The sequence below is a fragment of the Danio rerio genome, chromosome 16, assembly GCF_049306965.1.
Source record: "Danio rerio strain Tuebingen ecotype United States chromosome 16, GRCz12tu, whole genome shotgun sequence".
Taxonomy (NCBI): domain Eukaryota; kingdom Metazoa; phylum Chordata; class Actinopteri; order Cypriniformes; family Danionidae; genus Danio; species Danio rerio.
Genome location: NC_133191.1, coordinates 40,650,489 through 40,678,107, shown reverse-complemented (window position 1 = coordinate 40,678,107; position 27,619 = coordinate 40,650,489). Strand labels below are relative to the sequence as shown.

The following is a 27,619-nucleotide window of genomic DNA, read 5'->3' as shown; positions in this document are numbered from 1 at the left end:
AAGTAAAATGAGCCAGCTAGTGTTCACTGAGTTAAAGAGACCCCTGGTGAAAATAAGTACATTGCAAGTATACTAACCAAAAGTTAACTTAATTTAAATATATTAAAAGTATTATTACCATACTTTTATATATGAAGAGTTCAGATGCAAAAACCTCTAAGCGCCATCTGAAATGTTCTTCTAAAACGACCATTTTTGTCAGCCTCCTATGTTTATGTTCAGTTATTTCCCTTTAAAGGCAATGTAAAAAATTATTCGTCACTATAAAAGTCAACTTACTGAGCCTACACACAGGAGTCGGAGAAAATTTTATTTATTTAGCATTTGATGTTAATATATTTAAGTATTATTTTAACTATGCATTGAACAATGAACTTATGTAAGAATGTGTCAAAGCACACTTTTAAAGCACAGTGTTAAATAAACAGTGTAAGTTTTCATTCATGCAATTCAGTTCATTACAGCCTTTAAAAAGTAATAAATGCATTAAAGCCCATTTAAAGCATTTGTTACTGTATAAGAGATGTTGTTGATGCTGACAATAAATATCTATATTTAACATAAATATATATATATATATATATATATATATATATATATATATATATATATATATATATATATATATATATATACTCAATTCGTCTTTATTTCTCTAGCGCTTTTACAATTTAAATTGTGTCAAAGCAGCTTCACATAGAAGATTATAGTGTTTGAAACAGTGTCAGTTCAATTTTCAGAGTTTAAGTTCAGTTCAGTGTGGTCTAATAATTATTACTGAGAGTCCAAACACTGAAGAGCAAATCCATCGATGCGCAGCTCTACAGATCCTGAACCATGCAAGCCAGTGGCGACAGCGGCAGGGAAAACCCTTCACCAATTGGGGAAAGGTCAGAATAAAAAAAACCTTAAGAGAAACGTGGCTCAGTTGGGCACAACCATTTCTCCACTGGCCAAACGTCTTGTGCAGAGCTGCAGTCAAGGCTCTGGAGAAGCTGGACCTCAGCGAAGGCTCGTCTGTCCCTGGAGCGTCGCAGAAATCAGTCTCATGCTCTCCACTCCTCTATGATCACCACAGCAGCTGCTCAGGAAACGGCCTGGTCCAGGATTATGGAAACCTTGGGATCATCTTGTCGCTGGTCTTGGATCGAATCAGTGGCGCTTCATAGTCTAAGGGTCTCGGGATGAGTATACCCAGGTGGAAATAGAGAATAAAGAGAATAATTAGCGTAGCTGCTGTTCATAGTGTTTATAAACGAGATGCAGAAACCTGTGTGGAAACCTACTAAGTGATGCCCTGAGTGTATGCTATGCTAAACAGATAGGTATTTAATCTAGTTTTGAACTGAGAGAGTGTGTCTGAGCCTCAGACATTATCAGGAAGGCTATTCCAGAGTTTAGGAGCCATAAAGGAGAAGGCTCGACCTCCTTTACTCGACTTTGCTATTCTTGGTACTACCAGAAGCCCTGACTTTTGAGATCTTAAAGAGCGAGTTGGATTGTAGCGAGACAGAAGGTTGTTTAGATAAAAAGGAGCTAGATTATTTAGAGCTTTATAGGTGAGAAGTAATAGTTTAAATTCAATATGAAACTTAACAGGCAGCCAGTGTAAGGAGGATAACTTTGGGGTGATAGGGGATCATATTTTCTAGATCTGGTAAGAACTCTAGCTGCTGCATTTTGTACTAGCTGAAGTTTATTAATAGAGGATGCTGGGCAGCCAGCAAACAGAGCATTACAGTAATCCAGCCTAAAATTATATATATATATATATACATATATTATTGCATTACAGACATCCTGCAAAAATAACTTGAAAGAAAATCATCCAGATTTGAAATGACATGAATGTTAAATTTTTATTTTTAGGTGCACCATTATTTTATGTATAAGGTTAACATGAATGTTTTTTTTTTATTTGTGCTTAGCCAGGTCGTAAACCGCAATAAAGTTAGTTTGACGTTTGACATTAATTAGACATTCATTTATATGGTTAATTTAGTTTTTTAATCTGGAAATTAAACTTTGCAACATAAAGGGCGTATATTTATGCCCATCTGACATATTTTTGGCTCAAACTATAACAGGAGCAAATAATTTAATTGGTTTTAAATCGAATAAAACATCACAAACTGGAACAAAAATAATTCATTCATGAAAACAAAGACTGCTACTGAAAAAAAAAAACTGCTTAAACCAGCCTAGGCTGGTTGGCTAGTTTTAGCTAGTCAACCAGGCTGGTTTTAGAGGGGTTTTGGTTGTATTGGGGTAATCGAACTAGGACTCGAGTCCAGTTTTGATTGGACTCGGACATAACCTGGCCAGTCAGAGTCGTCAGAAAAGAATCGCCGTTTCAGAAAAGAAGCCGATGGGCAGATTTTGATTAAAGATCCACAAAACAAACTTTTCAGTGGATTCATTTGCACAGATTAACTTGTTTATTTTAAGACTAGCCATATGCTAGCAACATAAACATTGAACATTTTGATTTAATGCAGACTTTAAACGAAATATTCACCCAGATATGATAATTCTGTCGTCATTTACTCAATCTTCACTTGCTTCAAAACATGTTTGAGTTTCTTTTTTCTGTTAAACACATTTAGGCTAAACATTGCTAGACAGACTGCTAGACAATGACTTCCATAGTATTTTTTCCTGCCGATTTCTAGCATTATTCAGAATACATATTTTTGTTTAACAGAGGTAATAAATGTATAAATGTTCAATAAATAAATGGTGACAAAAGTTTTCTCTTGCTAGGAACTATCCCTTTAAGTGTCGTGCGCGCGGGACTTTTATTGTGAAGGCGCAGCGCTGCTGTGTTTCCGTGTTTAGTCAGCGTCGATCATCTGACGGCTTTAGTTCCTTTAAACGGAGTTTTGCAGTATTTTTTGGGAGTATTTAATCTGTTGAAGGGAGAGTTTAGGGTCCAGACATAAAGTCAACAGTGTTCTGCTGTTTAAAGCGTACAATTCTTCACATTATGGGGCAGTTTCTTGTGTTTTGGTCGACCTTCCTGCTGATGTGCGTCGCGTTCAGTTTTTCTGAATCAGAATCAACAACAACACAACAACCTACAACTGCTCCACCTGTGCGTAAACGTACATTTTCATCTGCATCTGCTTCCTTTATTTTCATCCCATATTTCTATTCCATTGAGGTAAAGTTGGTGTTATAGCCGCAAATTCGTTCATTGCCAACTTGTGACTCGCTCCCTATGTTGTTTACCATGATACGTTACTTTGAATATTCGGTCAAAATCACATACAAGTATGACTTGAAAACAACATTAGCTTTGTATTTCCTGAGTGGACAGCTACAATGCCCATCGCAACAAACACAACAAGTTGTTTACTTGTATGAGCAGAAACGCAAGCTTAGTGAAAGCATGACTAAACATGGAGTTCATCACTTCTCTTCAGATATTTTCAGTAGAGTATGCAAACTTACCATCGGGTACCGCGTTCCCAGAAGCTTTTTAGTCACAATTTTTTGGCAACCTGCAAAGAGAGCATAAAGTCAAAACTTATTCAACCAGAGAGATGTCTGATCACACACACACACACACACACGCACGCACGCACACACACACACACACACACACACACACACTCACACACACACACACGCACGCATGCACGCACACACACACACACACACACACACACACACACACACACAAACACACACAAACACACACACACACACACACTCACACTCACACACACACACACACACACACACACACACACACACACACACACACACACACACACACAAAGGAAAATTGAATGTTACCTTCTGGCCGTCAGATTTCCGTGTAGCCAGATAGACAGTGCCATGGTATCCCTCTCCCAGCTTCTTCCCAAGCACATATCTGTCAAGTAAAGATCCTGGAGAAAACATTTATGACATTTGCTCACTCCTGTTACTCTTCTGCTCAATCTAATCGTGAGAAAACTCTGTAAAACTCTGAAAAATAAAACAAAACCCTGCAGATTAGACAGAAAACATTACGGCAGAAGACAAACCTTAGCTGCTGTCTTTAGCTGAGCTGCTGTCTTTAGCTGAGCTGCTGTCTTTAGCTGAACTTCTGTCTTCTGCTGCAGTTTTGCTGCTGCCGCCATGTTGGATCTGGGCTGTTTTCACTCGTTTTGCAGCAACTGTGTCCTGATCCAGACATCCAGCCTTCCTCTTCAGTGCTCTTGGAGCTTCTGTGGATTCCAGTCAACAATGCATTATTAATGATCAGTTCTTTCATTAATTGGCATTTATTGTATTTGGGGATCTGTTCAAATGGCAGCAGTGCTACTAGTTTCCAGATGTTTTGTCATGAAGCTCTACTGAGAAATACTTTGCACAATACTGCATCATTCACAGGTTTAAAGGCACATTATGTGAGACTTTTATTATCAAAATCTCCAAAATCCACTAGAGGAGTGATTCATGAATGATCTCGCAGTGCATTATGGGACAGTGTAGTGTCCACTGGATGCACCCTTCAGAATCTCTCCAGTAGTAGTAGGTCATCTGGGTACTTCTCACATGCTGTTTGTCAAATACTGTGAGGTCAGACATACTACTCGGCTCACATACTGTCTTAATGTACTATTTAGTATGGAAGCGTGTGATTTTAGACACAGCCAGTGTGTGTGTTCATGCTAATGATCGTATTAGCAGTGTGGTGCAAAATGTCTTTATTTATAGTGCCCTGACCTTTTAATAGCAGGGAAACTGCTATAGAATGTCTCGTACCATCACAACGGTCAAGTATGTTTGACATGCTTTTCTCTTTATTTGCCACTTGCTTTTCTTTTCTTTTGCTGCCTGCTGTTCATTCATTCTATTTCTGTTTGTTTAGCGAGGTTTTAATATGTTTGTGTTTTATTTGACAGCACAGAGCAGCATTATAACAGAAGCCCAACATTTATTTAGTCTGATAAAACAGCACACGTGATCACGAGCTGAAGAACCAGACGCGCTGGACTGTGGCATAATAAAAGCTCTGCTGCTTTGTGTCGTCGTGCACTGTGCCTTTAAGCTGACATATATATGCTCATACAACTGTAGAAGAGTAACGGTAGACTGACCTGAGCGGCTGTTCTCATCGCTGGACGTCTCTGCAGCTTTGATGCGTTTCCGCAGAGCGTATGGTTTGACTCCATCAGAATCACTCTGCAAATCATCATCCGCTTTCCTCTTCACTCCTCTTCCTCCTGATGTGGATTACAGTCAATAATGAATTATTAATAATCGATTATTTCAATATTGCCATTTATTTTACTCTGGGATTCAACAAATGGCAGCAGTGCTCCAGTTTTCCAGTCATTAAGAGTGGACTGACCTGAGCTGGACGCCTCTGTGTCGGCGTCTACACTTGTGTTCTCCAGCTCAGCAACTCTGATGCGTTTCCGGTGGGCAGATGGTTTACCTCCACCAGAAACACTCTGAAAAGCATCATCTGCTTTCCGCTTCACTCCTCTTCCTCCTAATGTGGATGACAACACAATGAACAATACACTCCTAATCTTAAGAATCATTTATTTTTTATGCCAGTAATGAAGCTTTTTCACGTTTGTTTTCAACTCTGAAAACTGGACTGACACAGTTTCAATTTACTACAACTTCTATGTTAAGCTGCTTTGACACAATCTACATTGTAGAAAATAGTTTGGACTGTGGGGGAACCCATGCCAACATGGGGAGAACATGCAAACTCCACACAGAAACACCAACTGACCCAGCCGAGGTTCAAACCAGCGACCTTCTATCTGTGAGGAGAACATGCTACCCACAGCACCACCGTGTCGCCCTATTTGAATGATTTTTTGGCACAAATAAAAGTGGATAATTTTCACACATACCGTGTATTTCTGCCAATTCAATTCAATTCAGCTTTATTTGTATAGCGCTTTTACAATGTAGATTGTGTCAAAGCAGCTTCACATAAATGGTCATAGTAACTGGAACAGTGTGGTTCAGTAACTGGAACAGTGTGGTTCAGGTTTTAGTGTTTAAGTTCAGTTCAGTTCAGTTTAGCTCAGTTCAGTGTGATATAATCATTACTGAGAGTTCAAACACTGAAGAGCAAATTCATCGATGCGTAGCTCTACCAATCCTGAACCATGCGAGGCAGTGGCGACAGCGGAGAGGGAAAAAAAACTTCACCTGATGGGAGTGAAGAAAAAAAACCTTGAGAGAACCAGACTCAGTTGGGCACGACCATTTTAATTTCTCCGCTGGCCAAAAGTCTTGTGCAGAACTTCATTCGCCGTGGTTTATGCTGGAAGATGGCCTCAATGAAGACTCGTCTGTCCCTGGAGCGTCGCTGGAATCAGACACATGTTCTCCACTCCCCACGACCATCAGCGCAGCAGCAGCTCAGGATATGGCCTGGTCCCGGATATGGAATCCTTGGGATCATCACGTCGCTGGTCTTGGATCCAATCAGTGACTCCGCCTAATCTGAGGACCTCGGGATGAGTATCCCCAGGTGAAAATAGAGAATAAAGAGAATAATTAGCGTAGCTGCTGTTCATAGTGTATTTAAGCAAGATGCAGAAGCCAGTGTGGAACCCGCTAGGTGATGCATTGAGTGTATGCTTTACTAAACAGATAGGTCTTTAATCTAGTTTTGAACTGGGAGAGTGTGTCTGAGCCTCGGACGTTATCAGGAAGGCTATTCCAGAGTGTAGGAGCCATGAAAGAGAAGGCTCGACATCCTTTACTTGATTTTGCTATTCTAGGTACTACCAGAAGCCCTGAATTTTGAGATCTTAAAGAGCGAGTTGGTTCGTAGCGAGACAGAAGGTTGGTTAGATAAACAGGAGCTAGATTATTTAGAGCTTTATAGGTGAGAAGTAATATTTTAAATTCAATACGAAACTTAACAGGCAGCCAGTGTAAGGAGGATAAAATTGGGGTGATATGATCATATTTTCTAGACCTGGTCAGAACTCTGGCTGCTGCATTTTGTACTAATTGAAGTTTGTTAATAGAGGATGCTGGGCAGCCAGCAAATAGAGCATTACAGTAATCCAGTCACGAAGTCATAAAAGCATGGACTAGCTTTTCTGCATCTGAGATGGATAGCATATTTCGTAATTTAGCGATATTTCTCAGATGAAAGAAGGCAGTTTTTGTGACATGGGATATATGGTTTTTAAAAGTTAGATTGCTGTCTAATATGACACCCAAATCTTTTATAGTAGAGCTAAAGCTAACTTTGTATCCCTCTAATTGTAAATTGAGTTGCGAGATCTGCTGTGTGCAAGATTTAGGCCCAATAAGTAATAATTCTGTTTTGTCGGAGTTTAAGAGAAGAAAATTGTTGGTCATCCAGTCTTTGATGTCTTTGATACACTCAGTTAGTTTAGAAAGTTCAGACGTCTCGTCAGGTTTAGTTGAAATATATAATTGAGTATCATCTGCATATATAGCAGTGAAAGCTGATCCCATGTCTTCTAATAATGTCTCCCAGAGGTAGCATGTAAATTATAAACAGTAAAGGGCCTAAAACTGATCCTTGAGGCACCCCATACTTTACTGGGCAGATTTGTGAAGGCTGTCCATTAAGATTCACAAACTGGTAGCGGTCAGTTAAGTATGACTTAAACCATTGTAGAGCCTGTCCCTGGACACCTGTAGACTTTAAGCGATTTATGAGGATTTTGTGGTCAATGGTATCAAATGCCGCACTAAGATCGAGTAAAACTAATAGCGAGACGCACCCTCGGTCAGCAACTAAGAGTTGCAGCTTGCCTCTGTATTATGAATTTTAAGTGATGAAACTGTAGAAAAGTGTGATTCTGTAACGGGAGACTGACCTGAGCTGCTGTTCTCATCGCTGGACGTCTCAGCAGCTCTGATGCGTTTCCGCAGTGCATAAGGTTTACCTTCACCTAAAACACTGTGAAAATCATCATCCGCTTTCCGCTTCACTCCTCTTCCTCCTGATGTGGATTACAGTCAATAATGAATTATTAATAATCGATTATTTCATTAATTGGCATTTATTTTACTCTGGGATTTAACGAATGGCAGCAGTGCTCCAGTTTTCCAGTATTTCTCCAGTCATAAAGAGTGGACTGACCTGAGCTGGACGCCTCTGTGTCGGCGTCCACTCTTGTGTTCTCCAGCTCAGCAACTTTGATGCGTTTGCGCAGTGCATAAGGTTTACCTTCACCTAAAACACTGTGAAAATCATCATCCGCTTTCCGCTTCACTCCTCTTCCTCCTAATGTGGATGACAACACAATGAACAATACACTCTTCAGAATATAAAGATTGAGAAAATCCCCTTTAAAGTGCCCGAATTAAGTTCAAATCAACATCTGAGTTCTGACATGTTTACAGTAGAAAGTGTTCAACTTGATTTTGGCCATAATAGATAAATCAATCACTTTGATCCAGACACTGTATTGTTGCCTAGTGGCCAAAATCTCCGCATGCTCACTGGATTTAGCAGCTAACTGAGTGAAACACTTTGCACCCTGCTTCATGTTTCAGAATCTTCAGTGGTGATAAATGTATGGTGCTGAAGCTGTACAAGTTTTGATGGAGACACACCTGAGCTGGTTTTCTCTTGATAGCTGCTCATCTCTGTGTCTCTTGTGTTCTCCAGCTCTGCAACTCTGATGCGTTTCCGCAGACCGTATGGTTTGCCTTCACCTAAAATACTGTGAAAATCATCATCCGCTTTCCTCTTCACTCCTCTTCCTCCTACTGTGGATTAAAACACAACGAACAATAAACTCTAAATCTCAATCTTGATTTTTATTGTCAATATTTCATAAAAAATCCTAACATTGAGAAAAAATCACCTTTTAAATAGTCAAATTAAGTTCTTAGCGGTGCAGATTATAAATATCAAACACTCAGATTTACAGCAGCAAGTTTGTAAATAATTTCATGCTTCTGTCATATTTCAGGCCCGTAGCCAGAGTGTGGGGGGAGGGGATAGAACAGAATTTGTCCTATACATAACCTCATTTGTCCTATTTTGGCTGCTACACCATCATAAATTGTGAAAATAACCTGTTGAAAAAAGCCGAATCATCTGTTGACGTCACATCAGTGTGACTTCAGCTAATCAGTATGCAAACTCATATTTTTCATGAGTCAAACATCCTCATCCAGCAAGACAACATACAATATGACAAAAGTGAAGTCATCTTTCACTACAAGTAGCCCAACGTTTATTCTGAATCTTGGACCTTATTCTTGAAGAAGAAAAAAAACACTATGAAGGTTTTGAAGCCAAAAGCGGCCCATGTTCAAGGTAATATTAATACTAATTGGGCTATTTTTGTTATCCATAAACCTTCAAAAAGTGAAGCTCTGCATTATTAATATTATTATGTTTTAGAAGGACAAATTCTGACTGAGGAAAGTTCAATGTGCTTGCCAGTTTATTTTCTCAATAAATGACAAATTTTTTTCATTTAAAACTTTAACTCTTTTTTTAAAATTATATATGATATCCTCTTAAGGGCCAAGATGTTTTTTACATGCATTTTTTTATTTCTCTTTGCTATTTGGGCTTATTGGAACCTAATTAGAATAAAAATCTAAGTATCATCTTTTGATATGATGTACTTTTAGAGAAACATGGTGTCCATATATGTGGACTCGTGGTCTGAATTTACATAAAACTCTTTCCTGAATGTTTTTGAATGCATATATAACATAGCAACATGACTACCAGAGAGTAAAAACAAAATTTTTCCCCCATTTCTGAAAGTTCAGAATAGGGTTTGGGACATTTCATATGCTGAAAACAGTTGCAGGATGACACTGTATGTCTGTAACAAAATATAAAACATTCAAAGTATTTTAAATAGCCACTTCTCCCTTTAAGTAATCGTTACAGAACTCCTATTAGTAAACCAAATCAGTTTAAACTTTCATTCATCCCCTCAGCTGTAACGTTTTTGAATTTAGGGTAGAATTTTGTATTGTATTATGTGCTTTGAGTATTATGTGTGACATGCGTGTATGCTGCAACCAAATCGCCTTCGGGAAATGTATAAAGACTACTTGACTGACTGATGATGATGGACATTCAGACAGCAGTAACGTCACCCCTCAACTGCAAAACGTTTCTCTACAGACAGTGATAACCCAGATGAGAAATTCTACAACAGAAATCAGCTAAAGCTAATGAGTCCCTGTCATCTGAGTCGCTTTGCTGATCTTTAAACTCCCGCTTTAATCAGCTGTGGTTTTCTTTCTGTCCAATGACAGTGCGCGTTTCATACAAGCGAAAGAGGGTTTAGCTCAACTTGAAGTGAAAGTTGATTTTGGTGCTTGACTGGTTGCAATTTGTTGATTGAATGAACAGCAGGCAGCCAAAGAAAAGAAAAGAAAAGCAAGTGGCAAATAGAGAGAAAAGCATGTCAAACATACTTGACCGTTGTGATGGTACGAGCCATTCTATAGCAGTTCCCCTGCTATTAAAAGGTCAGGGCACTATAAATAAAGACATTTTGCACCACACTGCTAATACGATTTTTGCCATACGCTTATTTCACGCAGTCACCATTTTGAAGAACCAAAGCGAGGCTGCAGTGGGAAGAAACCCAGAAGTATAAGACCAGAACTGTAAACATTGCATTGACAACACAAACCTCAAGCTGTTGCTGATATTTCAAAATGCAGAAATAGTGTGTAAACATCATCATTCAGTGAGTTTAATGTAACCCATTAAAAGCAGATTAGGCATCAAACAACATCACAGTCTCTTTAAGAGTAACACACTCAAGAACTCCTAGACTTCAGTTCATGGCAGCAGGTAAACACTGTGGGGGCTTGCCTGCTTCAGCCTATGTAACACGGTGAGTTGACAGGTGGGCAAATCGAAGCTGGTTTTTAATAAAACAAATATAATCTGCATATAATAAATAATATTGGTAAAGATATTTGCGTATTGCTGCACATCCTGTGTGTATTAAGCAATGTTTAAGCAATACGCACAACTGACTCGCTCTGCGCTGAACTTTAGACCTCCTCTCAGCTGGTCTATTGAACAGTTTAGTTCCTCAAAATAGCAACGTGCCAACAATGCGCCTCAGCACACCTCCTTTTTTAGAGCAGTACGCAAATGTATTTGCTATTTAAACAGCGTGCTGCAAAACGTCAAAATGTCCAGCTGAAACTAGCAAACAACAGTTGCATCACACCTTAAACCGGGTGTATGACAGGGCCCAGACACACGAACACTGAAGCGTGAAGCAGCCACGAAGATCATTCGAGTCATCAAGTGGATCCCTCATCTGTGTTTGCACTCAGTAAACAGCGGTGGGTGAACTGATGACCTTCACGGCCAGTCATTTCTGTTTTATTAACTCGAGTTTGATAAATGGCATCTAAAATGTGTTTGGGAAAGGTTAGCTAACTAGTGCCATTTTCCTTAACTTAGCTGAAAATGAGCTCTGACATCCCTTTTTATTTTCACTGTTCATTCAGAACGGACCTTTGGGTCACTCAGAAGGCAGTGAAATGATAAATTTGTGTCACGTTCTCTTCCCTGATAAGATATACAGCCAAGTGCACAACGTTCCTAGTAACTCCAAGCAATACTTCTGGATTTCTTCCCATTTTCTTCCTATTCGATTTCACTTTTAAAAATGCCGGTCGCGTCAAATCCCTCTACTCTTGCAGATTTTGAGATTAGGGAGCAATAAGAAAATTGTGTCTGAAACACTGCCTGAGTGATCCTACAGCTATGTTTTTGGGGGCTGATGCTCCTGGTAGGGTTTGCCATGGCAAAAACGTTTTAGGTGACAGGTCAGGCTACAGGTATGTGCCAAAAAAATTGGAATAATTTGTTTTAAAAAGTTTAACTTATGTGTTATTAGTTCACAACACACAAAATGAAGTATTTCAATCCTTTGTTTCAATTTAAATGATTATGGATAAACATGAAAAAACTCAAATCCAGTATTTCACAAAATTAGCATATTTCATTTGACCAATAAAAAGGATCTTAAACACACGCTGGCCTTCTGAAAAATGTGTTAATGTACTGTATTATGTCCTCAATATGGAGGCGATCGGCCTTCAACAAGGTTGAGGTACTATTGTAGCCCAAGTTGCTTTGATATCGGCCTTCAGCTCGTCTGCATTTCGGGGTCTGTTCCCTCACCTTCTTCTGTCATGTTCAAGGTCCCGAAAGGTAAATAAGAATATCTGTAAATTAGTGCATGTGACATCAATAGTTCAACAGTAATACATTTGATTCACAACCTGTAATCAAAACTGCACACCTGAAGTAATTCTGACCTACGCTGTTAATGCTGTAGAGGGGACTCTTTCCTCTTTTGTCTGCACCACAGATGAACAATCGGTCTTCGATCTCTGCTAACATTACTGCACAACAGAAATGACGTTGTAATTAAAGAAATCTGATCTGAAATTCCTCTTCGAAATTATTATGACCTGTTAGCTACTGTCTTTGCGTAGGGCACCAGAGTCTGTGCCTGCTTCCCCAAAGAAAGTAACCTTTAGTCTCGATTTAGGGGAAGCTTTCTTTTGACGTTGCCACTGCTGCATGCCTCTGTGTAGTTAACACAATATATTAGTGCAAACAGTTTTAATAAAGTTCAAGCAGTTTTCAGTCAATTAATTTTACGTATTTGTGAGGCTTACAGCTGCTTAAAGGTTTAGTTCACCCAAAAATTGAAATTCTGTCATTAATTATCTACAAATGAAGATATTTTGCATTTAATCCAAGAGCTTTCTAATCCTCCCATAGATAAATCGTTGAATAAAGTTATTTTTGTTTAGCTTCATATAATTATAATTGAACAACTTAAGTCACATGAACTTATTTTGACTATTGTGGCGAGTCAGAGGAAAAACACATACACAAAGCGTTGGTGTTACAAACAGGTCTCCGGAGGGTGATTTATTTATATAGTGAAGTACGTGAAATGAGATGAATATGGTGCTCTTCAGTGGATAGGTGCTCTGGTGCTCCAGGGAGAATGTGAGTTTGAGTGAGAGTTCTGGTGAAGGATCGGTCAACTGCTGGAGTCCGCTAGAGAGGAGAGACAGAGAGACACAGACATTAGCACAGGGAGTCATTAGCTGCGTTTCCACTATCGCGCCTAAAGCGAGCCAGTCAAGGCCAGTCGCGTTTCCACTGTCATTTCCGGGGCCTAATCGGGCCAAAGCAAACCTAATCGGGCTTTCTTGGGGCCAGCGGCCGGCCTTATTAGGCCCGCCAAATACCTTGGGCCAGGCCCAGTTTGGCTAATCGGGAGGACCGGGAGAATTCCCGGTGGGCCGGTCCGTTTTTTGGCCGCGAGGGCCGGTGTCCCTAGCTCCAGAATCTGTTGCTCTCAGCAGTCACACTTTTTAAATTAATTTATTTACTTACTTGACTACAGTCTTCTTATTCATTATTTTACCGCAGCTCTGCTCTGCCTACAGGTTAATGATGATATTACTGATGAGTCAGTCCTTCATATACAACAGTTGTGGTCCAGTGGTTAGCACGTTAGATTACGACGCTGCCGATCCGGGTTTGATTCTTGTCTGAGTATGTTTTTTTTTTTTTTTAATTATAGTTTTATTGTTAAGACATATAATACTGTTAGGGTTTTTGAACATTTAAAGTTCTAAAGCAGCTGTTTTCTCAAAAAAAAAAAAAATTTTTTTAAAAAAGACGTGATAGTGTAATTAGAAACTGAATTGGAAATGACCTTATTTTAATATAGTCAGTCGTGAACTGCGGTGGGCCGGTCTAAGGCTTAAAACTCCAGGGCTGAAAAAGAGTCCCACTCCGGCCCTGCCTTGGGCCAAGGAGGGCCCGCTGGGGCTTCGGGCGGAGTGAAAGGAGAGGCGGGCAGTTTTCTGGTTGCACATGAGCACATGCGCCAAACAAATAAAGAAATAAGGGAAAGAAAACATCTAGCCTTATAGTCTGGGATCTTTTTGCGTATGATCACCCTTATGTTTCCCTTTTAAAATGTAAGGCTGCTGCATAAAATAATAAAGTAGTTTAAATTTATAGTGACGTTCTTTGCTGCGTTCTCCTTTATGTTTCAATAACGCATAATAATCTTTACACCATATTAAAGACACAGCAGACAGTAAAGGTTTTCCAGAGTTTTTGTCAAGGGTAAAATGTTTGTTTGTGCGCGTTTAAATGCCTGTATGTGTGTGTGAGACCGGGCAAGAGCGCTCCTTCACAGCTCTGTTATGCCGCGAGCGGCTTTTTTCTGTATTTATTTTGGAGATAATACACAATATAAATACAACAGAAAGACATAAAACTTAACAAATTACATGCCCACTTTCATAGACTTTAAACAATATAGTGTCATATCTAGATAAAATAGCCTAAGCTATATTGAAATATAATTTAAAGAATTACAAATATCGGATATATATATATATATAAATCGCATTAAATAAATAAACCAATATAAAATAAACAAAAGCTAGCTATATGTAGGTAGCCTATATACAATACTTAAATCAAACCGTTTTAAAGCCACTTATATCCTAACTTTCATTTTACAAAGACCTGTCTGAAAAAAAAGATTTTCGATATTTTCTAAAAACAATTAACACCGGAGAAGGTTTGAAATATTATTTATAAAGTATTTGGTTGCGATGATATTAATCAAATCGCGCAAACAGAGCATTATTTGGGTGAGTGAAAGCAGAATCTTTCCTACCTTTTTTTCTGTCACTCAGTCCTGCGCAGTGCTCGCTGCTTTAAACGCATCGGGGGAAAGTCCAAACACAAAATGTGTTCTTTATCCTCAAACAACTGTTTATGTTTTTATATGATGTGGTTAAATTTATAAATGAAACTTTAAATGAAGAGCTTTAGTGAATAGCTGCCGAGCGCAACAAATATGGCTATATTTTATTAGGCTACTCGCTCTTGTGCCGGAAACACTTAACACGATGTCTATCAAAACGAGGATGTTATAAAATACATGCCATATCGAGTTATAAACGAGAATTTCTGTGGCTTTATATTATGGATGTGTGCGCTCTCTGTGTTGGGTCCCTCCGTTAGTGGCGAGAGCACTCGATGCACAATGCCAACAGTCGGTCGGCGACTAAAATGTAATGAATGGAAATACACAGGTCTGTGCGTATAGACATTTCATGTAATGCTGTACAGTAACGTGTCATTTGTTTGTTTCGGTTGTCTTCATTTTAATGGTTTCGTTTCGGGATGATTCTATGGTGTGCTTTATCTGCCTGTCCTGATTCCCACTGAAGTGGGCGGGTTGTGTGACGTTTGATTCGGGGACGTTCTGTGGGCGGTGTTTGCGTGACGCGCTATGAGTGAAGAAGATTTTATTCTCTCTGTATGAAGTATTTTCTAAGTGTAAAGCAGTTAATTTTCTCTTCACAAAATGTATGTAGTGTTTGCAGCAAACATGCCAGCCTGTGTTAAAAATACAGTGATATGTCTGTGTAAGATGAGTATGCCTGCACAGGAGCAACACTAGGAGAAGGCTGAGTGACTGATTGTGTAGAATAACTGAATATGTAAAGCACTGATTATTTATGTTAAATACTTCTATGAAGCTATATGTGTCAGAAGTTAGAATGAGTAACATATTATCAAGTTATTATCCTATCATGACAATGTATGTAAACACTTAGTTCCTTTGCATAAGTTGCATCTATAATTTGCTGACATAGACCTGTAACATCTCTGTTGACATGAGCTAGTGGGCTGAGAGCCAAGAATAGCAGGACCCCTTAGACTAGAAAACCTATTCAAAAATGGTCAAAAGTTAAAAAGAGACACATAGGGGTGTGTCAAAAACATAAATAAAGGAGAAGTAGCAGGAGAGACTTTGGAAGGTGTCCAGGAGAGACTTCAGAATGCTCTGGGGTCTATTCTGCTCTTTCTCGGCTTTATTATGGAGAATAAAGTCTATTTTCTGATATTCAAAACCTCTGGTCTGATAATTTGTAATTGATGAGAAGTCAATATTTACGACAAATGGCGCCCGCACGTGCGGCTGGAAAGAGATAGACGGGTGACACTGGACATGCTGAGGCTTGGAGGAAAAACACAAATATGTGGCCACGATAAAAAACGGTAAGCAATTTTCGCTAATACGTTTGTGTTTTTTCTACCAAGGACCTGCTTGTAACGGTAAAAAGTCACTTGAACTGTTTCTCCAGCTATAAAGAACTACAAGTAAAACTAAAAAAGTAAAAGTAAAGATATAAAAGGAAAACAATGGGGTTTTGAATACCAGAAGAAAATAACAATTTGCATGCAAATGATCTGTGTTTTCCTAAGAGGGCCTTGACGGATAGGATAAACGTTAACTAGTAACTGTTACTCATGTTTGGGAAATTTTTTAATGATGAAGATTATGCCTAGAGCATTTTTAAGTTTTAAAAGGAAGTTCTTAAAGTGTGGTGACAGTTAAGAGATTAAAGCAGATTAATAAAGTAGAGAGAAGCGCGCAAAGACCTCGGAGTACCCGTTCTGTTTTAATAATAATAAATATTATTATTCAGGAGGCTGGGGGAAAAAAGGCAAGAATCCTGTGAAATGCTATTTTTACTGAAGAACAGTAAAGACGGGAGCAGAAGTAACAGGTCACTCAAGAGGAGTGTAGTGGAGAATTCTGTGGTTATAGCTCTAAGGTTAGAGGCTGCTCGGACAGGTCACTCAAGAGGAGTGAGGTGTATTTATGTAATTGTAAGTAGTTGTGTATTTGTCTATGTTGCTGGGGTGCTTAGAAGCTATCACCTTTGATCTAGAGAGACTAGAATAGAGGTGAGGTTCAGGTTACACAGTGTAAGAGATGAGGTTAGGACGAGTGAGAAGTATGATTGTGTTTAGAAGTATGTTTGCAATAAGAGTGAGTTTAAAAGAATTATCGTTTTATATTATAATATAAAAGAAGGACTGCATATGTTGTGTGATTTTATGAACAATAAGATAGAGAGTGATGCAGTTGAGGGAAGATATTGTGATACAGAGGAGGTTTAAGCCTCATAAAATTAATTGAGATCATATTGCATTTGAAAGACACAGACTAAAAACAAGAATATACGAGTTAAACATTTTTCTGAATAATCTCTGTGTGTTTGAAGTGTTTTTAAGTATGAACTATAGGCAGAGAGGGGACTGAAATTCCTGACATGTCGACAGTCTGGAAGAAGGTCTGCTTCAGGAGTGGTAAGAATCTGTCTATTTTAAGAACAAAAGTTTCACAGGACAGATAGAAGCTAAAGAGTAAAGATATATTATAAGGTATTAAATAAATAGAAATATAAAGTAATGTAATAAGATAAATGAAATAAGAAAATATACATGATAGAACAAGATTTAATAAATAAAAAGTGTTAATAAAAATGCAACTAGAAGCTATACTAATAAATATTAAGAAATAAAAAAATTGAAGCATGGAAATAACTACATATGGAGATTAATAGTTATATTGATCAGGAAAAAAATTAAGTTATATTGATAAAAAAAAGATATGTTAATAATTTGAGTAAATAAAGAATTAGAAGAAAAAACTTTAATGAATATTGATTAATTGAAGAGTTAATGATCAAATGTTTAAGGAAAATAAGCTTAAAAAAATGAATTAGGAAAATCTAAGAGACAAAAATGCTAATTTTTGAAAAGGAAAAGAAGCATAGGAAAATGGAGAAAAAAGAAGTCCAAACATTGTTTAATAGAATTAAAAGAGAAGATGTTTAAAAATATATATTATAAAGTAATATAAGATAAAAATTAGAAAAAACAGCAACATTTTGAAGAAAACAAGATTTGGCTTTAAAAGATAAAATTATGTTTAAGTGCAATAAAAAATTGTTGTGGAGTAAGTTGACTGTTGTCATCTGTTTTAAAGTCAGCTACAGGCTGTCATCTGAGCCAACAGCTATTTGTAGTAAAAGCAGTGAGTCAGATGTAAAGCATAGACACTGAGGAGAAATGAAAGAACATAATAGTGAGTTCAAAAATTATATAGTTAATATTTTATGTACTTAAAAGGTAATTGAGAATTAAAAATTGCATTTCAGATAGGAAAAATGCTTAAAGTAAACAAACATGGGGAGTTAAAATAGTACTATGAACTTGAAGCTATTGCAGTAAGGATTTTGAACAGGTATATTAGACATTAGGCCACCATATAGTACTGTTGAATTAAAACAGGTATGGAAATGTTAGAGAAATTAAAATAGTGTAAGATGTAATGTAACTAGTGAGGAAACACTAGAATAAGATTAGGAAAAATAAGTGAAGCACAATCTGAAGCCAAAGAAATTAATTATAAGAACATTTAACAAATAGAAAATTAAGCATATTTACATTTGATAAAAATGATTGAGAATGAAAAATAATTAGAGAAAATAAGTTGTTAAACTACAAAAGGAGTCTTTATTTGATGAATGAAAAAAATGAAAAAAAAAAAAATATATATATATATATATATTTTATTAAGTCATGAGCTAAATTCTATATATATAAATTAAGAGGACATAGGGATGAACTTTGGGGGACTGTAGTCTTGTACCTACCAGACATCTCTGAGTACACTGGCAAATGGAAAGGTGTTTGAAAAACACAATGAGCAAAATGGCTGTTGACACTTGTGACATGCTACAGCAGTGATGCAGGCACTGCATACTCAGGTTTTACTGAGGACTGAAAAAGCTACATTTTAAGATGAAACTTTAAATGTGTATTGTTAAATAATATAGTATGATGAATGTTAAATAATTTAGGTTTAAGTTTCAATTGGTTTAATCATAAAGTTCCTTAAACATAGAATGATAAATTACAATGCAGCAGACTAACTAAAGAAAAAGAAAAAGCTTTTGATAAGGCAATAATATCTAAGCATAATATTATTGTGAATGACCTAAATCAAGATTGGATATTGAAAACTGGAAAAATTCAAATCTAGAAAAATTATTTATAGTTAAAGAGAAGATTGAAACAACAATTTTAATGAATTCATAGGACATGATAAGGTCAAAAAGTAACAGTTCTAAATTACTATAAGAAAAATTGAAAGAGAAAAGTGTTTAAGAAAAAGATATTGTTTCACATGAAAACATATGTGAAAAATATATTGAAAAAAAATATTAAGGAATAATAGTTAAAACAGAGCAAAGAGAAATTTACAAAACATACAGTAAGTTTTAGTCAGCTGATAAAAAAGTGCATCAAAATTGTATGAACAACTAGTTTAATGAGAATGCCTTAAGAAATAAATGTTAGCCAAAAGACAGTACCATAAATTAGGACGAAAAAGGAATTAATATATAGCTCTGAAAATTGATTAGTAAAAGAAAGAAGTGTCAAATTCCAACTAAATGATTGTCATTACAGGACTGAGATGCAGATAAAATCAGCCAGCATAGTCAGGGTTAAAATTAAATCAGATGTGGATTTGCCCATAAAGAAAACCACTAAATGCAGAAATAGGTATTAAACACTATTGAAAAGTTTGTGTAAAAATAGGAGCACTAATAGAAACATCTAGATAATGTAATATGCAATCTGTCCTAGACATTTCTATTTAAATTTAAAGTAGTAATAAATTATAAGTAACTAATAATATTTAATTGAAGTTAATTTGATAGTTAAAATAAATGGTTAATCAAGACAGATAAAAGAGGCTTAATGTTTAGGTTATGATTTAAGAAAATCAATAAGAAAAGATTTTCCAGCTGAAGTTAATATTGTATGTAAAGATATGTTCTTTTGGATGATAAATATTTCAAGTGGTTTGGTTTCTATTGAGTTTATTTTAGGTAACTACCAGAGGAGGGTAGAAACTTGTTTGTACTTGTGTAGCTTGGTGAATAGCATATACTGTATACACCAGAATGCATAAAGGGTTATAATAAGGGAGAAGATCATAGTATGGACACTGTCACAATATGTGGATGATTGAATTATCTACAGCTTCACAGAGCTCTAGTTCAATTAAAAGACTTGAGTGGAGACCATTGCTCCAAACAGTGAGATGATGACTGTTTTTGGTGTTGACTAGATAGAGAATTATTCTGTAAACAAGCACTGTTAAGAAACTATGATGAGTAGATGATTGGAGTAATACTAGAAGCAAATTATGAAGCAGGAACAGTTATTACATCTGTGACAAGAGAAGTCTTTCCTAAATTTTGAAATGCCTTCAGAAATAAGTTCATAATGGGTTTGCATTCATGAAGTTAATGAATGATCAATAAATAAAAACATCTAAAGAAGTATGAAAAATTATGAATAAAGCAAAAGAGAGAATAATTGTATTATGCTCAATTACCAGAAATGGCTGAAAGAGATGAAGATGATCCATCAAGACCAACGCTCAATGAAATATTTGAAAATAATAAACTTAATGAGATTAATGTGTTTACAAGTGCATTGGTGAGTGATGGCATGGAAACTGACAGAAACAAGCATCTAACACCGCATTGCATGAACTGCTATTGGGTCGACCCTTGAAAGAAACCTTGCAAGAAACCGCATGACCCTTGCAAGAAACCACATGAAACTTTGCATAAAACCTGGCATATAATCTCACATATAACCATGCACATAACCTCTTGGAATGGTTTGCAAAGATGTCTAATATAGTAGGGACTTTTATGAAGAAACAAATAATTGCTATGTGCAAAGCGATATCTGTGCAGGAAACCAGAAAGGAGCCATGTGAGAGAGCAGAGATATAAGGTCCAATTGGTCCAGCTGATCGAGTCTATCTGTGGATGCTCTGGGGAGCTCAGGAGGAAAGGACCATATCTGGATGAGGGTTACTATATCTGGATTACTATATAAAGGACCATATCTGGATGAAATCCAACAGCTGCCAAAGGGGATGCCATTGATGAGGTACCAATGCCTCAAAGGAGCGAAAGGGAACAACTCCAGCAAAGGAAAGCTGACTGGAAACAGAGGAGCCTGAATATTCCAAAGCTCTTAACTACTAAGTGCCACGTGTGGAAGCAAGAGTTTATCAGAGCAAAGAAAAGAGTGATTCTAATAATGTGCCTGAATACCACATACAGAAGTGCCACAAATCAAGGGATGATGAATGCACAACTGCAGATTCCAGAACTCAGACTCTCAACCACACATCTCCATTAACATCTATTAAAGTCAAGTGAAGATGCTGATAGCTCAGAAGAAGAGAAACAAGGATGAGCAAAGATCAAGATCAACATTTGATGCTTTTTACATTTGCATATTGATTTTGTTTGCATATTGCTTTCATGGTACCTATATATAATATCACTTCAGTATATTCTACATGAGTGTGAAAACTAGCAGCTAGCACTGAACCAACTGAATACTTATGCTTAAAACATTGTTGTCTTTGATGTGTTAAGAGAAAAAGAGAGTACAGTCTTTTACTTCCTTCAAATCAAAAGAGAAAGGGGAGATGTTTGGCTGGACTTCTGTCAAAGTACAGTGGTATAATCTAGTCAATTGATAACAGCTATGTGGCTAATATCAGACACTAGATAGAGGTAATTAAGAGAACTGGATTATGAAATTGCACTTTGGGGTTAAAAGACAATAATATTAAGACTAAAGTCTTAAGAGGAGGGATTGAAGAAGATTTTATTCTCTCTGTATGAAGTATTTTCTAAGTGTAAAGCAGTTAATTTTCTCTTCACAAAATGTATGTAGTGTTTGCAGCAAACATGCCAGCCTGTGTTAAAAATACAGTGATATGTCTGTGTAAGATGAGTATGCCTGCACAGGAGCAACACAGAGACTTCAGAATGCTCTGGGGTCTGCTCTGCTCTTTCTCGGCTTTATTATGGAGAATAAAGTCTATTTTCTGATATTCAAAACCTCTGGTCTGATAATTTGTAATTGATGAGAAGTCAATATTTACGACATGAGCTACTAGCCCGACAGTGGAAACGCGACATGATTTCGGTCTCATTTCTCAACCTCCCGGGCTATTGGCCCGGCCCGGCCCGATTAAAGCCCTGGCTCGCACTGGCCCGATAGTGGAAATGCGGCTATTGAGTGAAATGAAGCTCGTCTTCCTTGTGTTTGGGGATGGCTTATACGAGTGTCTGCTGATGAGCTCCAGCTGGGATCGATCCGTGCTGATTAAGTGACAGCTGGGGTTAATCCGGGACCAAGGCGACGTGGCATCAGCATACTCGCCACTAGGATTGGGTACCGAAACCTGCTAGGTAACCGATACGTACCATTATTAAATCAGCGTATGAATTTCAGTGCCTAATTTTGGTGCTGCAGCAAGGACGTTACGCCTGTTTCACACCACAAGCGAAAGTAGCGCATGAGCAGCGCGTATGGAGAGCAGAAGCAGCACACAGCCGTTTGCCTTTCACACCAGCTGCGTCTGCAGCGCGCAGCTCTCCGGCAGCTGCTGCAGAGATCAATCTATCTCTATGTCTATTCTATCTAGTTATGAACAGCTCTCGGGTGGAATAACTTGAGTGAACATAAAACAAAGCCGAGTAAAACTTTCTTCCTCAGTTTCAGCAGCACAGCACAGCACACAGCGAGCTCACATCATCCAGCATGCGTGTCGAACTACACTACCCACAATACACTTCGCTATGGACTACAACTCCCGTAAATAGCTAGTCTTAAACCGACCACTCCCCTCTCCTGCAACACTAGCGTGCAACTTAAGCAAAACTGATACTAAAATTGTTTTACATTTGGTTTTGTAGTTCGGGCCTAAATAAATGTTTGTTGCAGTTTTTTATCGTTTTAAGTTCATTTGAATGACTATATATAAATCAGTTGATATTTTTAACGCATTTATTGAGTAAAATTGCTACTTTTTACTGTCATTCAATGTGTTTAGGTCATTATTAATGCACGAAATAAACAATAAAAAATAGCACTTATTATTACTCCAGAATAATTATTTTTTAGGAAACAGTGTAAACACTTTCAGAAACATTATTGTAAATGAATGGGAGGGCAAAATAAATCGACTTCAGCTGTAGGCCTGTTAAAGTTTACAGGTGCAGCAATGTGCCTTGATGTACTTGAATGCTAGAAATGTGTTCTCCAACACCCGTATAACGTTACTTGTCAAATAAATAAACAAGGAAGATTATTTTGAGTTTAAGTTATTTAATTATCTTGTTTATGAAGACTGCAGAGTGATGCATGAACAAAAATGACTATGAATAATGTTAAGTATTTTGTGATATATATGTTAAAATGTGCTCCTAAAAGTACGTGGCCCCTGCCCGCCCCCACAGGTTAATAGTAAGCTAATGTAATTTCATAATGCAAATCTTAAATTCATGCTCACCAACAAATGATCAAAGGAAATGTATTAATGTAATACAGTATGAATTTATGTTTACTTTAAACTGTAATCATATTGTTCTGTTAAAATTATTTTTAAAAATATTTTGTCAAATAAAATTATTTTGTAGAGTCATCCACCATCATTTTGGGGCTAAAAAGTATCGATTCAGGCACCGTTTTGGCACCGGTATCGTTTTAAAAGTATCGATTAGGCACCGGTATCGAAAAAACCCAAACGATGCCCAACCCTACTCGCCACATTATGTTTTTGGTTCCTTTCGGGGCATTGATAAATGCTTATCCAGTAAATCTATGGGAGGATCAGAAAGCTCTTGGATTAAGTCCAAATGATCTTTATTTGTGTTCTGAAGATAAACAAAGATCTTATGGGTTTGGAACAACATTAGGGTAATTAATGACAGAATTTTCATTTTTTGGTGAACTAATGTTTTAGGATCAACTGAAATTACTCAACAGTTTTCTTCAGAAAAATGAGCATGTCTGCTTTTTCAGGAGACAGACAAGCCCGCTCCTGGCTGATAATGTCCCCAGCAGTGGAAAATGTACGCTCTGAGGTTGTGGATGATGCTTGCATGCAAAGATACCTTGATGCCAATTCTGAAAGCATTGGCAGAGTGTCATTTATGTCCCACCACCAGGTTACTGGACTTACTGAGGACAGTGTAGACGGAAGCAGTCTGTACTTATTTATTATCTCTATATCTCCTCTGTAGTGCTGCTGACGCTGGTCTGCATTCTTGCTTCAATTGCCATGTCCTCCACAGCAAACAGCTCCTCAAGGCAGAAAGCTTTGGAATCTTCTATTAACAAATGAGTAAAGAAATAAAGACAAATATAAAACTATATAAAAAATAAATTCAAACAAGTTAATTTTCTTCTGAATTAAATAAAATTAAATAGGAAAAAATAGGATTTCTTTATATTTTCTTACTAGTGCTGTTGTTGCAGATGCACTGTCTTCATCAGAGATGTCATTTCGGTTACCTGCTAAGTGCCTGTTCTATCTGCTCAGTCGGAGTCTATATTCAATAAAAAACTAGGTCACACTGAAGAAGATTTCTATTCTCTCTGTATGAAGTATTTTCTAAGTGTAAAGCAGTTAATTTTCTCTTCTCAAAATGTATGTAGTGTTTGCAGCAAACATGCCAGCCTGTGTTAAAAATACAGTGATATGTCTGTGTAAGATGAGTATGCCTGCACAGGAGCAACACTAGGAGAAGGCTGAGTGACTGATTGTGTAGAATAACTGAATATGTAAAGCACTGATTATTTATGTTAAATACTTCTATGAAGCTATATGTGTCAGAAGTTAGAATGAGTAACATATTATCAAGTTATTATCCTATCATGACAATGTATGTAAACACTTAGTTCCTTTGCATAAGTTGCATCTATACTTTGCTGACATAGACCTGTAACATCTCTGTTGACATGAGCTAGTGGGCTGAGAGCAAAGAATAGCAGGACCCCTTAGACTAAAAACCTATTCAAAAATGGTCAAGAGTTAAAAAGAGACTTAGGGGTGTGTCAAATAATCCTGTATAAAAATTGTAAAAAACACACTGAAACTTTAGAAGGTGCAGGAGAGACTTTGGAAGGTGTCCAGGAGAGACTTCAGAATGCTCTGGGGTCTGCTCTGCTCTTTCTCGGCTTTATTATGGAGAAGAAAGTCTATTTTCTGATATTCAAAACCTCTGGTCTGATAATTTGTAATTAATGAGAAGTCAATATTTACCACAAATGGCGCCCAACGTGGGGCTGGACAGAGACGACACTGGACATGCTGGGGCTTGGAGGAAAAACACAAATATGTGGCCACGATAAAAAACGGTAAGCAATTTTAAGCTTATACGTTTGTGTTTTTTCTACCAAGGACCTGCTTGTAACGGTAAAAAAGTCACTTGAACTGTTTCTCCAGCTATAACGAACTACAAGTAAAACTAAAAAAGTAAAAGTAAAGATATAAAAGGAAAACAAAGGGGTTTTGAATACCAGGAGAAAATAACAATTTGCATGCAAATGATCTGTGTTTTCCTAAGAGGGCCTTGACGGATAGGATAAACGTTAACTAGTAACTGTTACTCATGTTTGGGAAATTTTTTAATATTATGAAGAATATGCATAGAGCATTTTTAAGTTTTAAGAGGAAGTTCTTAAAGTGTGGTGACAGTTAATAAGTTAAAACAGATTAAGGTATAGAGAGAAGCGCGCAAAGACCTCGGAGTACCCGTTCTGTTTTAATAATGATAAATATTATTATTCAGGAGGCTGGGGGAAAAAAGTCACAAATCCTGTGAAATGCTATTTTTACTGAAGAACAGTAAAGACGGGAGCAGAAGTAACAGGTCACTCAAGAGGAGTGTAGTGGAGAATTCTGTGGTTATAGCTCTAAGGTTAGAGGCTGCTCGGACAGGTCACTCAAGAGGAGTGAGGTGTATTTATGTAATTGTAAGTAGTTGTGTATTTGTCTATGTTGCTGGGGTGCTTAGAAGCCTTCAACTTTGATCTAGAGAGACTAGAATAGAGGTGAGGTTCAGGTTACACAGTGTAAGAGATGAGTTAGACTGAGTGAGAAGTATGATTGTGCTTAAAAGTATGTTTGCAATAAGAGTGAGTTTAAAAGAATTATCGTTTTATATTATAATATAAAAGAAGGATTGCATATGTTGTGTGATTTAAGAACAATAAGATAGAGAGTGATGCAGTTTAGGGAAGAGATTGTGATACAGAGGAGGTTTAAGCCTAATAAAGTTAATTGAGATCATATTGCATTTGAAAGACAAAGACTAAAAACAAGAATATACGAGTTAAACATTTTTCTGAATAATCTCTGTGTGTTTGAAGTGTTTTTAAGTATGAACTATAGGCAGAGAGGGGACTGAAATTCCTGACATGTCGACAGTCTGGAAGAAGGTCTGCTTCAGGAGTGGTAAGAATCTGTCTATTTTAAGAACAAAAGTTTCACAGGACAGATAGAAGCTAAAGAGTAAAGATATATTATAAGGTATTAAATAAATAGAAATATTATAAAGTAATGAATAAGATAAATGAAATAAGAAAATATTAATGATAGAATAAGATTTAATAAATAAAAAGTGTTAATAAAAATGCAACTGGAAGTTAGACTAATAAATATTAAGAAATTCAAAAATTGAAGCATAGAAATAACTACATATGGAGATTAATAGTTATATTGATCAGGAAATAAATTTACTAAATCAGTATGAATAAAAATAGATAAGTTGATGATTTGAGTAAATAAAGAATTAGAAGAGAAAACTTTAATAAATATGGATTAATTGAAGAGTTAATGATCAAATGTTTAAGGAAAATAAGTTTAAAGAAAAATGAATTAGGAAAATCTAAGAGACAAAAATGCTAATTTTTAAAAAGGGAAAAGAAGCATAGGAAAATGGAGAAAAAAGAAGTCCAAACTTTGTTTAATAGAATAAAAAGAGAAGATGTTTAATATATATATATATATATATATATATATATATATATATATATATATATATATATATATATATATATATATATATATATATATATATATATATATTAAACAGATAAAATAAAAATTAGAAAAAAAAACAGTAACATTTAAAAGAAACTAAGATTTGGCTTTAAAAGATAAAATTATGTTTAAGTGCAATGAAAAAAATTGTTGTGGAGTAAGTTGACTGTTGTCATTTGTTTTAAAGTCAGCTACAGGCTGTCATCTGAGACAACAGCTATTTGTAGTAAAAGCAGCGAGTCAGATGTAAAGCATAGACACTGAGGAGAAATGAAAGAACATAATAGTGAGTTCAAAAATTATATAGTTCATATTTTATGTACTTAAAAGGTAATTGAGAATTAAAAATTGCATTTCAGATAGGAAAAATGCTTAAAGTAAACAAACATGTAGAGGTAAAATAGTACTATGAACTTGAAGCTATTGCAGTAAGGATTTTGAACAGGTATATTAGACATTAGGCCACCATATAGTACTGTTGAATTAAAACAGGTATGGAAATGTTAGAGAAATTAAAATAGTGTAAGATGTAATGTAACTAGTGAGGAAAAACTAGAATAAGATTAGGAAAAATAAGTGAAGCACAATCTAAAGCCAAAGAAATTAATTATAAGAACATTTAACAAATAGAAAATTAAGCATATTTACATATGATAAAAATGATTGAGAATTAGAAAAAATAAGTTGTTAAACAGCAAACAAAAATAGATAAATAAATTAATTAATTAAAAAAAATTGGATAAAAGGAGTCTTTATTTGATGAAGGAAAAAATGGGAAAAAAAATAATTTATTAAGTCAT

At 36.5% G+C, this 27,619-nt stretch overlaps 1 protein-coding gene across 20 annotated transcripts in view; it reads right to left on the bottom strand.

Moving 5' to 3' along the window:
- Positions 1-27,619, bottom strand: part of LOC137487301 (uncharacterized) — a 173,377-nt gene that overhangs the window by 53,643 nt on the left and 92,115 nt on the right. For 7 of the 20 annotated variants that reach the window (XM_073926365.1, XM_073926366.1, XM_073926364.1 and 4 more), the window contains one exon: positions 7,830-7,955. In XM_073926365.1, the coding sequence (XP_073782466.1) occupies positions 7,830-7,955 (126 nt within the window). Of the gene's footprint in view, positions 1-1,867; positions 3,504-3,801; positions 3,897-4,034; positions 4,218-5,093; positions 5,220-5,347; positions 7,956-8,095; positions 8,240-8,571; positions 8,728-12,148; positions 12,193-12,269; positions 12,560-12,870; positions 13,043-23,717; positions 24,103-24,233; positions 24,322-27,619 lie in introns of those variants that run through there. The other 13 variants (XM_073926371.1, XM_073926373.1, XM_073926372.1 and 10 more) reach the window with 11 other exon arrangements.